This window comes from Sceloporus occidentalis, unplaced genomic scaffold (assembly GCF_023333645.1).
Source record: "Sceloporus occidentalis isolate IW3139 unplaced genomic scaffold, rSceOcc1.0.p SCAF_1, whole genome shotgun sequence".
Taxonomy (NCBI): domain Eukaryota; kingdom Metazoa; phylum Chordata; class Lepidosauria; order Squamata; family Phrynosomatidae; genus Sceloporus; species Sceloporus occidentalis.
This window is the reverse complement of record NW_028316981.1, coordinates 254,152,301-254,166,255: the sequence shown is the minus strand read 5'-3', so window position 1 is coordinate 254,166,255 and position 13,955 is coordinate 254,152,301. Positions and strand designations below refer to the sequence as shown.

The following is a 13,955-nucleotide window of genomic DNA, read 5'->3' as shown; positions in this document are numbered from 1 at the left end:
TAATTATTCAGACTTTGCTTGCCCTTCTCGTCCTTTTCTCTTCAATACTTGTCTCATGTCATCAAACATCCCTGCTATGGTGTTTTAAAGAATACAGAGTATACAGGATATATAGAGATTGTTGCTCAGCCCTCGAGATTTCAGCTCTTAAGAGCTGTGTAAGGCTAACCATCCAGGGCCTTTCACAGCTTACAATTTAATGACATGAAGTGCTCCAAGGAATCATTGCCACTTTACAAGATCCACGTGGGAACTATTAGTACATGTTACTAGCTTATAGAAAAGACACACTCACTGAGTGTTTCTTCAAGCTAGTTACAAAGGTAAGAGCTTTTCAAGATTTTATTCTTAAGTCTCTATTAGTAGTAGTTTCAGTTCAGCAACAGTAAAGCAATATGACATTCCTACATAATTGATTGGGAAAAGGTAGCAGTGCTCTGCAAGTGGAGCCACAGTACTGTTGCTTTTTTACATCTTCTTTTTCAATTCTAGGGGAAATGTGTATACCAAATTTGGAAAGGGGATGCACAGCATTCAAAGAACTAAAAGAAATAAAAAGAAATAAAAGTTTACCTTTAAAAAGTAAGATGCATATGAAACAGTAAGATACACATGCTAGGGGAAATGGCCCTTTGTTGGAGTTTAGCACTTCTATTTTAAAGGAAGAGATCATAGCTCAGTATACCAGAGTCCTTGTTTTGCAGTTAGCAAGTCCCAGGTCCTACCTCTGGCATCTCCAGCTAAAGCAATAATTCTTAGATCCACCACTCCTTTGACATGGAAGCTGAAGCCACCAAACACTACTGCATCCAGATTTGTATAAGAAGAAGGGACAAATGTTTACAGTGAGGGACAGGAGCACATGCCACACATGAAGTGAGGGCAGACATACCAAAGACCCACACAAATCTGAAACCAGCTCTGGGTAGGTATTAACTTTATATGTATGTGGATGGAAATTTACCCATCTGTTCTTTGTAAAGATCCAAAATACAGACCACTCTTTCACTTGAGGTAAATTCTCACTGATTAGTAAGAAGATTTGTTCCTAATTTGTACAGGGACCCACCTACAACAAATATAAATTTCAAATCCCTTTTCCTTTGGAAACTATGAGTATGACATGTTTGTAAATTTTAAAATCCAAACTACTGAGGCTTTTATCTACAATCCAAGGAAAATTCAGAGAATAAAAGTGCAAGCAGTTACTGGGTGCTGGGTTTTCTGAGTTGCCTCAACAAATGTTAGTCATTTGTTTTTATTGTTTTAGGTAATTGGGTACAAATGTATACTTAACATTACTATATTTAGACAACTTGAAAAAGCACGCACAATGACATGGAAACAAACATCTGATACCATAGCTCAGGGATTTATGCCAAGAACTGTTTCAATTAATGTCTCTACAAGGCTGTTCGATAAACACCTCTGATTGGATTCATATTTGCCACTGTGGCTGGGTTTATTTTACAACCTCCAAAGGAGAAAGAGAGGTGTAAGTATAAAGTACTACTCACACTAATGTGAGAAGATGACTCACTAGATGACTCTAGTTTTTCACCTGATGGTAAAAGTGACCTCTGTTCTCCATCTTCCCACAACCATGCAGGGTCTCAGCACAAGAAGGAATTTTAAGTGACCTTTGGAATGGAACACATTCTGTTCAATGTTAGTGTAGAGATTTCAGGAAACACCAGAACAAGAAGGTCCAAACTGTTCCCTGTTTGCCAGGCTTCTCTCTCAGAAATTGGCAAGAGTGGAAGAGATCTTGCATCAGGAGACTATGTGCATCATGTAGCTACCACATGTAGCTACCTCTCTGTAGTTATGTCTCCTGACGCTAACCACCCAAATCTACTTTGTAAGCAGCACATTCCCCACTCAGCACAGCCATTTCTGTTTAGTTGGAGAGAGGGGGCATTGGTGGGGAAGGGCTCAACTATATTCTTGTTGCTGGGCTGGGCACACTGCAACCTCTGAGAGTCCTTGGGATATCCCTGCTGATGATGTCCTTGCAGTGCACCTAGTTCCAGGAAAGTAACTGGCAACTGTTACCCCAGGACCAGGCCTCCAATTGTGTCTCATGATTCATATCAAATTAATATTAAAAGGGAAGCTGGGGGATTGACTTAGGCATGACTCTGCTGTGGACGCCTGACCTTCACACACTTGGAAAAACTGGTTAGGGCTAGCCAGGATCTAGAAAGCACCTGCCATGATGGGATTCTCAAAGGCTCCAGCATAATCCCTTTTGATTATAGAGGGCTGTGAGTGGATCAGGACCAAAGGGGATTGTTAGAAACTGCCTAAGACAGGAAAACACTGGGAAATCTCTGTGTCTAGTGCATTCACATCAATGACTTGACTATTTGCTTCTACCTCAGACTATTCTTCTCCCCCAAGGAAACCATTTAGCAGAGCTTCTAATCCTTTCAAGGTTTTGTTTCTGCCCCTAAGACATAATTCTGGGTATATATATACAGCTATTAAAACAGCCATTTTTCAGTCTAGTTAACAATCAGACAGGCATTCTGTCAGTTTGACCAGACTAGGCTCCTCAATACACCTGCTGCTCTCTTTGCCACAGTGGCTACCATTCTGGATTCCCATCAATTGGAATTAAGACTCACAGTCGGTAACATATCACTGTTAGCAAGGCCTCAAACTATTCCGTCTCCCACCTTTCCTTCCTAGCTCCTGTGTGTGTGTGTGTGTGTTGCATGTGTGTGTTGCGATTATTCCTCTAATAAAATTACAAAAGTTACTTGGATTTGCCTTTGGAGTTCTGTGTGATTTGGACCTGGTATACTTTTGGGTTGCTGTTCTGGACTGCCTGTTACTCCAGCCATACTATGACTCTCATTTGATCTAATATTAAATTTCCCTAAGACATATTAATTTGTGAGCATCCTCCCCAGACTCCAGCAATTTGGTAACACGATGCCCCCATAGATCTTCCTGCTCTCTGACAACATGGTAATGGCTGTGTTGGACAATCGCACAGCTTGCATGGTGGACTCAGGAGGGATTTTGGCTGTTGCATGGTGGGAACAGAATTCTGACCTTCACAATGACCAAAACATTGAGTTGCAATTGCTAAATTCAACTCATACATCATAATTCACTAAAAGATGCCAGACATCATTTTTGTAGATTGCAATTGCTGGCATGACCAAGTTTTCTTCTTCTTGGGAAAAAGGCCAACAAATATCCTAGGGAGTACAGCAAGCATAGCAAAATTGTCCCTACATGTCATGGGGGAATGGGGCAGGAGGAAATGTTTTGTTAAAAAAAGATACAGAAAGGATTTTTGTCAAATATTTTAGGGTTAGCAATAGCATGTACATTTCTAAATACTAATTTCTAGAGAATAAAGTATTGAAATAATTTGCTCTTTATCTATCATAAGCTGGTCATACGAGGGCATCACTGCACATGAAATGTGAATCCTATTGGTAATGTCAACTAGAATAGACCTATTGAATCAATTGTTGAACAATGCATCAACACTTGTGTAAATCCCATTGATTCAATGAGTCTTCTTTGGATGGGACTACCAATAGGATTCTGGCCAAAGCATTTGTATGCAAAGGCAAATCTTCCTAAATGTAGATGAGCAAAGTATTGTTACATGTGTGGTGATATCTAGTTTCTCACACATTCAGAAAGCTAATGAACATAGTGGCTGCTACTTGTACAGATGTTCAGATAAATTGGCCTTTATACAAGTACATTTATGAATCTGTTAGTGAACTGAGAGAACACTTTAGACCAACTCATGCAATTAGGTTACAAAGAATGGCAGTAAGTGAAAAGTTTAAAAACTGGTTTGCAGTGAAGCAGTTCTGGTGGCTAACAGTTATCCAACTTCAACCACAAACTACATTTAACTTCCTAATGTTGAAAAACATTGGCTCATAATTGTGATTTTTTTACTGGGAGCTCAAGAAAGTTGCTCAATGTAGCTTGCCCAGAAGCAATCCAATATATGGGATGCCAGAATGACCACACAGAAGAATGTTTGTTCAGGAACTAGCCTCTGCAAAAATAATTAACTTCACATTTCCCAAAGCCTTTGAAAGAAAAGAAGTGTGCACATATCTTTATTTATATTGTCTCAGTCTCTCTATGTTATACAATAAAATACACTGACTATCCCAATGTCATTAAAATTTAATTTCACTGCAAATATTTACTCATGCAATGTATTTACTCTCCAAAAGAGGCTATTAGTTGTGTACCTACAAATCATAACCTCTTGTACAAATTGAATGGTTCTGATATCCCAGAAGCTGCTGTACGTGGTGAACTGATTTGATTACAGTAGCTGAAGAGTTCAGCCTGCAAAGTCGAGTCACCAAGACTTTTATACAGTCCTAGCTGAACAGACAATACAACTCACTGTGTATACACACAGTTCTTTGAATTATAAATGGGATAACAAGCCTATGGAGGCAGAGGCCAGCATTTTGTTGGGGCATTACCCAATACAGAAATAGTTGTCCTAGTGGCTATGCTTTCTCAGAGTTTGAAGATGCATCCAGACTGATTGAAAAGTCCTGAATTTTATTCCTGTTCTTCCCAGTTTAGAATTCAGAGACATGTTAGTCTGGAATATCAGTATGCAAAGGGATCATGTAGCATCTTTGAGACTAACTGTGTGAAGGAAGTTGAAGCATATGCTTTTGTAGAATTGATCTGCTTCCTCAAATGCTACTTTCTCAGTTCACTCCATGCATCTGAAGAACTAGACCAAGTCTGTGAAACCTTATGCCACAACTTCTTTCGCACAGTTAGTTTCAAAGGTGCTGCAAGAGCTCTTTATACCTGGGGGTGGGATGCACTTTGCTACAGGTTCCTGTAATCTAAATGAGTGTGAGAGAGGAAGTCTACATTACCATACACAGTTCCCTGTGACAATTTCTTACTTAGCCACTATGAAATGCAAATTACCTCTCATACAGGGACTTCGATTTATATGGAGGTTTATGATAAATCTTATGAAAGTCAACAAAACCCCCCACAAAAAGCCCAGTGACAATGTGGATGATACATAGTTGAGTTAAAGATGTACTTAATAACATTAATTATGAAACTGAGGCACAGAATGATTTATTTACATGAAGCAAGTCATAGTTCTGGAAAGCCTTATGTCTGCCTCCATGTGCAATTATCTTGCCTTAAAAAGATTTCATAGAGCCCTTTCCTAAGGATCCTATCTGTGTTATGGAGAAAAGTAAGTTGGGCATAAGAAAAAGACTGACCTAGCAGCAATGTAGAGAGTTCTTTCCATGATCATGAGTAACTGGATGTCCAATCTGTGCCTTTGTGGGGTGTTATGTCCTGGCTTGTGACCCACAAACACCGGATACTGTTTTGTATCTGTAAAAAAAGGAGAGAGGAGGTTTAAAGAAAAAAGGGACAAGATTTACAGAGCTGAGAGCTTGGAAAAGTTACTTTGTTGGACCACAGTATCCAGTGTCCCCCAGCCAGCATGGCCACATGATAGAGTAGGGGCAGAGGAAGTGGATCCATTGCCATGGGTTTGGAGAATCTATTCTCAATGTTACACCCACTGCATATAGGAATAGCCCTGATGCAGAATCTTTGTTGGTATAAGGTCCTCTACTGGAAGAGCGCCTACATGAATCAGAGCAGCTGTGGATTTGCCAACAAATCCATTGGCCACCCCTGGATAAAGCTACACAATAAAAGCATGTTAGCATAGTTCATTCAGTCCTCGACACTAGCTGTGTGATCTAAAAGATACACCTTTCCTTTTTCTCCCAGCATATAGCAATCACAAAGCAATATAGAGCCCAACAATTTACAAATGAGAAGACTACATACGGTAGCTCATCAAGATCTATTTCTTAGTTATTATGAAAGTGATATATATATATTTTCATTGAAGAGTACAAATCTATGAGATACAAGTAAATCTTTCCTAACCTGGTGATCTTCAGGTATTTTGGACTAACTACCCTAATCGCTGGAGACACTGATGGGTTTACTTCCCATAATTCTTCAATCCTGATCATTCTGGCTAGGGATAGTGGACTTTATAATCTGGAAAGTACCACTGGAGGGAAGGGAAGCTGTTCTTGGGCATTCCAGACATTTAATTTTTATTATGGGATATTCTTTCCAATCTTGTTGAGTTGTAAAGGGCTGGACTATGCCCACAAGAGGAAATTTGACAGTTACAGAGGTGGTTAACTGACTAGAACAAAGAATTGAAAACTACCAAATGCCCAAGAGAACTGACTGCTTTTGGGAGCAGAGATGAGCTAAAAATTGAAATTTGTATTAACAATAGGAATGGTTTTTTTCTCTTCATAAATAAAATCACTGACTCAATGAAGAATTTGCTAGGTTTATGATACACACAACTCCAGAGGCCACAAAATGGCAAGTCAACATTCAGGTGGTTCAAATAAACGTGCTGTGTAATGCAAATGAATTGTGTTATTCAACACAAACACTTTAGGGTGACTAGACAATCTAATCCAAGATCTCTAGGGTTACATGAGAGGTTGCTAGGGGTTCTGTGAGAGATTGTAATAGAAAAATACAACCTTATTTTAGTTGTAGCTATAATAATCTTTAAGCAATGGTTCCTTCAGAGATGAAAAATATTTCAAGGGTTCCTCCAGGGTAAAATGCTTGACAAAGTCTCTCTGAGTTGGTGTTTAGATTGTGCCATCAAAAAGTAAATATTTTTATAGCAGAATCCTATACGTACTTGCCAGAAAATAAGTCCAACTGAATTTAATTTTTCCTCTTGGTTTCTAGGATGAAGATACCAGTATAGTGGGCTATTTCTGTGGCATTTTTTTATTCATGGTTACAGTATGCATTTAATCAATTTATCTCTAATTCTGACAGACAGTGAAAAGATACATACTTTATATCCCACTGAAATGCCATGCCCATTTTTAGGGATGTCAACAAGTATCATTTATATATGACCCCTCCACTTTCCCAACTTGAGAAACCCTGAGATAGTGCCAAAGGCAAATCAAATTTGGGGCGCTGGTCTCTCTGGAACACTCAGCAATAGGTCTCAAAACAGCTGCATGGAAGTGAAAAATAGATGATATAAAGGCAAATCTCTAGAGGACAGAATGACTTACTGTACACTTCAGCAAATATGAGCTTACAACTTGTGTTTGTGTGTAGTTACCATTCTACATATCTATCCACAACTTGAGACTGGAACTGTTTCTTCAGAACAGCCTGATATATGTAGTTTCTATACATGTGGCTTTATAGAAACAGGCAGGGGCTTTGGACATTTCAAGTATTCTCTCTGAACTTTTTACTCTATCACTTTATGCTTATCAAACTAACTAACTAAGGCCCGTTACAAATGGGCCAGAAAGTACGCGTGGAGCGCGTACTAGGGTTAGAAAGGGGCGGTGCTTCCACACACCCCTAACCCTAGTGTGCGCTCTGCGCGCACAAAATGGTGGCGGCCGTTCCACACGGCCGCCGCCATGAGGACGTCACGACCACACCGCCTCTATACGGGGCGGCACGGACATGACATCCTCGCTCCGCACCAGGGTGCTTAGTGAGCCCTTAGCGCGGAGCAGGAAGGAGCTCCGTTTTGGAGCTCCTTCCTGGTTTGGTCTGCTGGGCACAGCCTTCACATGGCTGCACCCAGTGGACCAAAGGAGAAAGGGGCCAAGCGGCCCCTTTCTCCTCCTCTCCACCGCCGTGGGGTGTCCTTGGGGCTTGAAGCCCCAAGGACACCCATTTCCAGGCTGTGGGGAAGGGGCCTTTTGCCGCTTCCCCGCAGCCTGAAAAGCGGCGGATCGGGGCCTCAGCGGCTGCCGCTCTGGACACCGAGGCCCCGATACCCTGGGGAAAGGGGCGGGTGCAGCTCGCCCCAAACGGGCAGTCTGTAACCCGCCTAAATAAAGACTTCTGACCCAGCATATGTTAAATTTGGAAGGAATAAATCCTGGTTACTACACACCTCTGAGTGCTTAGGGCTCTCTCAAAGTTCTTAAAGTCTCTGAGGTGACCATGACAATGAAGTTTTATTTGAAGCATTTTATGACTGCAGTTGTACAGCCAGATATTGTGAAAGCTTTCCTTGCCCACATATTCAAGTCCTCATGGTCCACGGAATATTGTGCTAATGTTCCTCCAGGCAAAGTGCCACCTTCAATTGCTCTACAATGGAAGCTATTTGTTTTGTAAAAGTTCTGTTTTACATTACATCTGCAAAGGCTGAGAATATGTATATTTGCTTTTACCTAGACACAAATAAATAAATGGATAATGAGTTAAATGAGCAATCATTTCAGGAGTGAGTGTGTCATATAATTGCTCTCATTAGTGATATCTGTGACATAGCTAACACTTATTATTAGGGAATAGTTAGCACTTGGTAAGTATATTCTAGGGCAAAAAGTACGTGCTCGGCACATACTAGGGTTAGAAAGGGGCATCCTTTTCAGACGCCCCTAACCCTGGTATGCGCCAAGCGTGTACAAAATGGCGGTGCCCATTCTACGCGGACACCTAGCGTCTGCACACCACACGGCGGAAATGACACCACCAGTGCGCCATTGGCGCTTTGGGGTGCCATTTCCGCGGCGCAAAAAGAAGCTGCTTTTTTGGCTTCTTTTTGTTGCGTGGTGGAGTTGCACGGTTTGGCCGCTGGGGCTCCTCCACGCAGCAAATGACAGCGCCGGCAGACCGCCCTTTTTGGGCGGTCTGTAAAGTGCCATAGTTATGTAAAGTAATGTATTTATCCTACATGTAGTTGGCTGAGCTGTTTTGAGATAAAATGGCTGCTTTGGTTGAAGAGGAATGTAAACATGTTGAAGAGGAGTGTGAGCTAGAACAAAATAAATTAACTACCCTTTTTATAGTCATACATTATGACCCCTGCCTCCAAAACATCTTGGTATTCACATGAGAGCTGAAGAAAAGTTGCTTCTTTTGATTAGACAAAACAGTTTTGAGTTCATAAAACCTTGGACTTTAAATTTCACTGACCAATAATAAGCCATGGCATACTTAAAGAGATCTCTCTAGCTATCTCTATTCCTCTCTCCTTTACCTTTCAGAACAGGGACTCATGGCGGCTTGCAAAAACCAATAAAATACTTGGCACGTGGAGGAGGGGATCTTAGTACAATTTCCCTGCCTTTCATACTCACAGTTGCCATGCGAAATACTGATTGGCTCAGGATCTTCTGGGAAATCAGCCCCAGCAACGTGTAGCAGTGTGAAATATAGCAGCAAGACTTCTGACCTCATAGTAGTTCAGCTGGGAGACTATTTCTTTACTTCACCCTGTGAAAGACAAACAAGAGCATAAGAGCTTTCTATCAACTCATGTAGCCACTACAAACAAAAATAGGTCTTAGAAAACCAACATGTCACAAACAGGATTCTCCTGCCCTTCAGGCATTCACTATGAAATAATAAATATGTTCATTGTGAGAGAAAACAACTAACCAACAGCAAAGCCCAATGGACTCTAATATATAAGGTCACTAAGATCCTTCGGAGGACGATTATGGAAGGAGACATAATGTGCTGCAAGCTATCAATGAAAACTTTGCCCTAGTTATGGCTACTATTGTTTTCTTTAACAAAGAAACCTTCTCCTTTAAAACTGGTTAACTTTGCTGTTAGACAAAGTGAGGTAACCACCTTAGATCTCAGATGCAGCTGCTCCTTCCGAACACCACTCTCCTCTCCATTTCATTCCCATCTGTGGCAGAGCTGTGTGTGACAATACAGTCTGTCCTGGGGTGCATCTACACTGTAGAAATAAAGCAGTCTGACACCACCTTAAGTGCAATAGTTGATTCTATGGAATCAACTGGGATTTGTAGTTTTACAAAGTCTTTAGCCTTCTCTGCCAAAGCGTGCAGGTGCCTCACAACGACAAATGGTAAATTTTGTAGCATAGAGTCGTAGTAGTTAAAAATGGTGTCAAACTGCATTATGATGCCCTGGTCTCTGTAAACTAGTCTGCTGCTTTCAATTACACTATTCTTCTGAATGAAGGACTGAAGTAAAATCCAACTGCCTTTCCAGATAGCCTTTTTATACAAAATGGGGCAGGGGGGAGGAACACCACCATTTTTCTTTTGTTCAGGCAGCAAAATACCTTGGATCAGATCTGCCTCAGAAGCCCATTTGTCACCCGTGCTGATGTAATTCTGGTGCCAAGTCAAAAACCATTTTTCATTAAAGCCTTTTGGGCCTAACTGATTTTATTTAATTTGCACAAGTGCTATGGTCAGTATTATTTTAGATTCTTTTAACTCATTTTAAATTTTCCAGTTTCAAGTGATAACTGATTTAATATATTTTTAGTTTTTAAAATTAAAGCCACAAGGAGAAAGATGGGATATAAATAAAATAAAATATTGTTATTGCTATTATTGTCTTTAATGGATGTTATTGCTCTGAGATCTTTGGATATAGGACAGGGTATACATATTTTACCAAACAAATAAATAATTCTTACTAAGGGCTAGGTTTTCAAAGTTAAGTTAGTGTTTATTATTGAATCAATTATATAATTAATTCATCATTAAAATAGTATTTAGTCATTATTGAAAGGTAGAGCATGAATAGTCTGGCTACCTAAATTAAGAAATAAATATAAACCCAAATGCATGATTGTACAATTTCATACTATTGGTTATGTTCACACAAATGACAAAATATGAATGAAAAAAGCAGACTTTCTACAGTAGGTATCAGGGAGAAGACTCCATTCTGGCTGAAAGTATGCATGTTTTAAACTTTAAAGTGACATAATTCAGGATTCTTGCTGAAGATAAGATGCTGGGTGAGGAATTTTGGGGGTTGTTTTCCAGAAAAATAATTTTTTTCAAGCCTTGAACTGATGTAACAAATATATTTGTGAAACAAGACAACCCTTCTTCCTAATACAAGTATGCTTGTTTTTCATATAATTTTGTTTTGTAGCAGAGCATCAGTCTTGCAACACTGCACATTCTTTAATGGTTTGCTAGAGTCCAGAAACAGGCACTTCAGTGAGATCTAAGGGACCTGACAACTGACCCAGGTTTTGTTACTTAATCCACTAGGTTTTGGGGTTGGTGGAGGCATATATAAACTGATGCTAGTTCAAGCTGTATGTTAAAAACACTGTTTAGGTTTAACAAGGGACTAAGGAACTCTCCGGGAGACTGATTCCAACTCATAAGAGTTATAAATAAAGTACAGCAAGGGTTGAGCGGTGGGTTTGATGGATGTTGGACTGAGAATGTGTCATGAGACTTTACCATAAAAATATGGACCCATAAATTTAAGCACTCTAAAAACCAATACTCTAAGCTGCAATAAAATAAGGGTGAATGCAACTGCCTAAAAGCAAACACCATTCTTACCTCCCACCTGTCATATTCCAGGCATGTATTCTTTTTATTCGTTTTTAAAGGCAGGTAAATCTTTTTTTAAAAAATTAAAGTGAAAGAACTCATAAGCAGGCAACTTTGGGTTTGGTGAAAAAAATGTTTTTGAACAATACAGCAAAATCTCCTAATTCCCAGGCAAATGTCATGAAGGTGCTGGCCTAAAGGATAAATCAGTGTAAAGCTTGAGATTTCTTTTCATCCCTTCCAGAAATCCAGCTTTTTGAAGCAGCTTGCCAAAGATTATCATTTTGAAGGGAGCTGGTTTGCTGCAGCTTGTCCATCATTCCAAATTTATGCAAAGAAAGTCAGACTTTGTAACCAAGCTGGTTTTTGAAAGTCCATTTGGCAAACAAAGTGCTAACTTGCCCCTTTGAAACATCATTTAATATGAGATACCTATGTGTTCTTTCCTTGTGCCAAAAAAACCATTAACAAGTCCTGTTTTATTTCAGTGTGCAATTTCTTAGACACGATTGGTTCTTAATCATTTATCTAGCTGAAGACACTGCAGTAATTAATTTGGCAATTTAGATATGCACTTTAAAAATAAAACATTACGTCCTTCTACAATTGCAGGCACGGGAATGTGTGAGTAGATATTCAGTAGCAACACCACGATAAGACAAGAAAAATTATTTTACTCTCTAATTGTTTGTTGTTATTTATACATACATTTTTTACAAAACTATCTGACTTTATTCTCTCTCCGTGCCCCCCCCCTTTTTTTTTTAAGGTTAAACTCTGACATATAAATTGTGGCTGAGAAATTTTGGGCTAAGATGCCTTGTGATGAATGACTCTCATAGGAACAAAAATATAATAGCATTGCAGAAAAAAATACAAGAACTACAAGTTACAAGTGATGCCGTATTTTGCATTTACAGAACTTACAAAACCAACCTACTTGTTTACTTAGAGGCTGTGCAGACTGCACCTAAGGGGCGGCCTGCAGCTGCCTCCAGCTGTGCCAGATCAGGGCTGTGGCAACTGCATGCCACGGCTTTTTCTGCCCTGGAAAGGGTGTGATAGCTGCAGCACTCCTCTGGTGCTGCATCCACATACCACAGCTTTAAGGCACTCCTTTGGTACTGCATCGTGTGGACACAGCACCAGAGGAGTGCCGGGATGGCATGCACTATGTGTAGCAGCGTGCAGCATGATGCCACTCTGAGGGCGGAGTGAGGCCATGTGTCATGTTGATGCCAAGCCCTGACTCCAACCTCAGGCCAGCCTTTATGGCCGGTGGGCATAGCTCCTTACACAACCTTACAGAACGTACCCTTCTGCCAAATAGCAGAGCAAGAAAATGAGGCATAGAGTGCTTGAAAAAATATCAGTTCTGTTTCTGGTTAGATTACTGAGCAAAAGGTAGCCAGTATGTGACTGGCTCTAGAACCACAGCTGAAATTAAACTTTGACATATTTTCTTTTTCATATTGTGACAGAAATTTTCTCCATGACCAGAAAATGTGACTGCATCTCCACCTGAGAAGAGTGTTTGCATAAGGAGGCTGCTTGTTTGTAGTCATTTGCAGCATTAGCCAGTGATAGAACCAGCATAGTTAAATGGTTTGAGCATGGGACTGTGACTAAGGGGTCCAGCATTCCAATTCCCACTTGGCCATGAAAACCCACTGGGTCACCTTGAACAAGTCACACTCTCTCATCCTCAGAGGAAAGCAAAGGCAACACTACTCCCTCTGTAGAAATCTTGCTAAGAAAAACCTTGTGATAGGTTCATTGACCTAAAGACACACAACAACAAAGTGTATGTACATGCTCCTAATTCCATGTTCTCTACAGTTATGTGCCAGTCTAACAATTGATAGGGGAGGGCCAGTGTAGCAGTTTGTGTCCCAAACACAGTCTGGGAAACTGGCCAAAGGCTGATTGTTACACAGCAGCATTTACTTTATTTTAGTAAATATAAGGCTTAAATCCCAGAATTCAGCAATGTCCAAGTCAGGGGAACAGTACCCACAGTCAACAGAGTTTAGGAAGACAACAACCTGGTACATCAAATAAGCCCAACAACTCCTGGAGGGCAGGCTAGAAATTTATAGATCAGCAGCTCAACACAGCTGCTGCTTAATTAATTGCTTCTTCCTATAAATCCTCTGAGACCTCCCTTTGTTGTCTCCACTTGGCAACGTTAGGTAGGGGTACACTGCCTTTGGTATCTGAATGGGCAGGGCTCACTGCCAGAGTTGGTACTACACCATGGTCTGTATCTGAGATGTGTGGCTCTGGTACCTCCTCCTACTTTGGTTCAGCAGCAGGTCCATTGTTTTGGTCTCTGAGTCAGAATCCATGTCCTGGAAGTAGGGCATGACAGTTTGCATTCTGGACTACAATTCTGGAAACCAGGTTTGAATTCCCACTTGATCTTGACTCAGAGGAAGCCAAAGGCAATGCCATTCCAGCATAAGGTTCTTTATGATAAAAGCATGTCTGAAAAAGGATTTGTTTTGCAATATTACAGGAAGACAATTTAAGCAATCTTTTGAAATATACTGATACCTGAAACTAATA

At 40.4% G+C, this 13,955-nt stretch overlaps 1 protein-coding gene across 6 annotated transcripts in view; it reads right to left on the bottom strand.

Moving 5' to 3' along the window:
- SEMA6A (semaphorin 6A) overlaps positions 1-13,955 on the bottom strand; it is a 228,145-nt gene that overhangs the window by 102,815 nt on the left and 111,375 nt on the right. For all 6 annotated transcript variants that reach the window (XM_089491896.1, XM_089491911.1, XM_089491932.1 and 3 more), the window contains 2 exons: positions 9,180-9,315; positions 5,265-5,382 (listed from right to left, as the gene is read on the bottom strand). In XM_089491896.1, coding sequence (XP_089348022.1) covers positions 5,265-5,382; positions 9,180-9,279 — 218 coding nt within the window. In that variant the 5' untranslated portion in view covers positions 9,280-9,315. The remainder of the gene's footprint in view (positions 1-5,264; positions 5,383-9,179; positions 9,316-13,955) is intronic.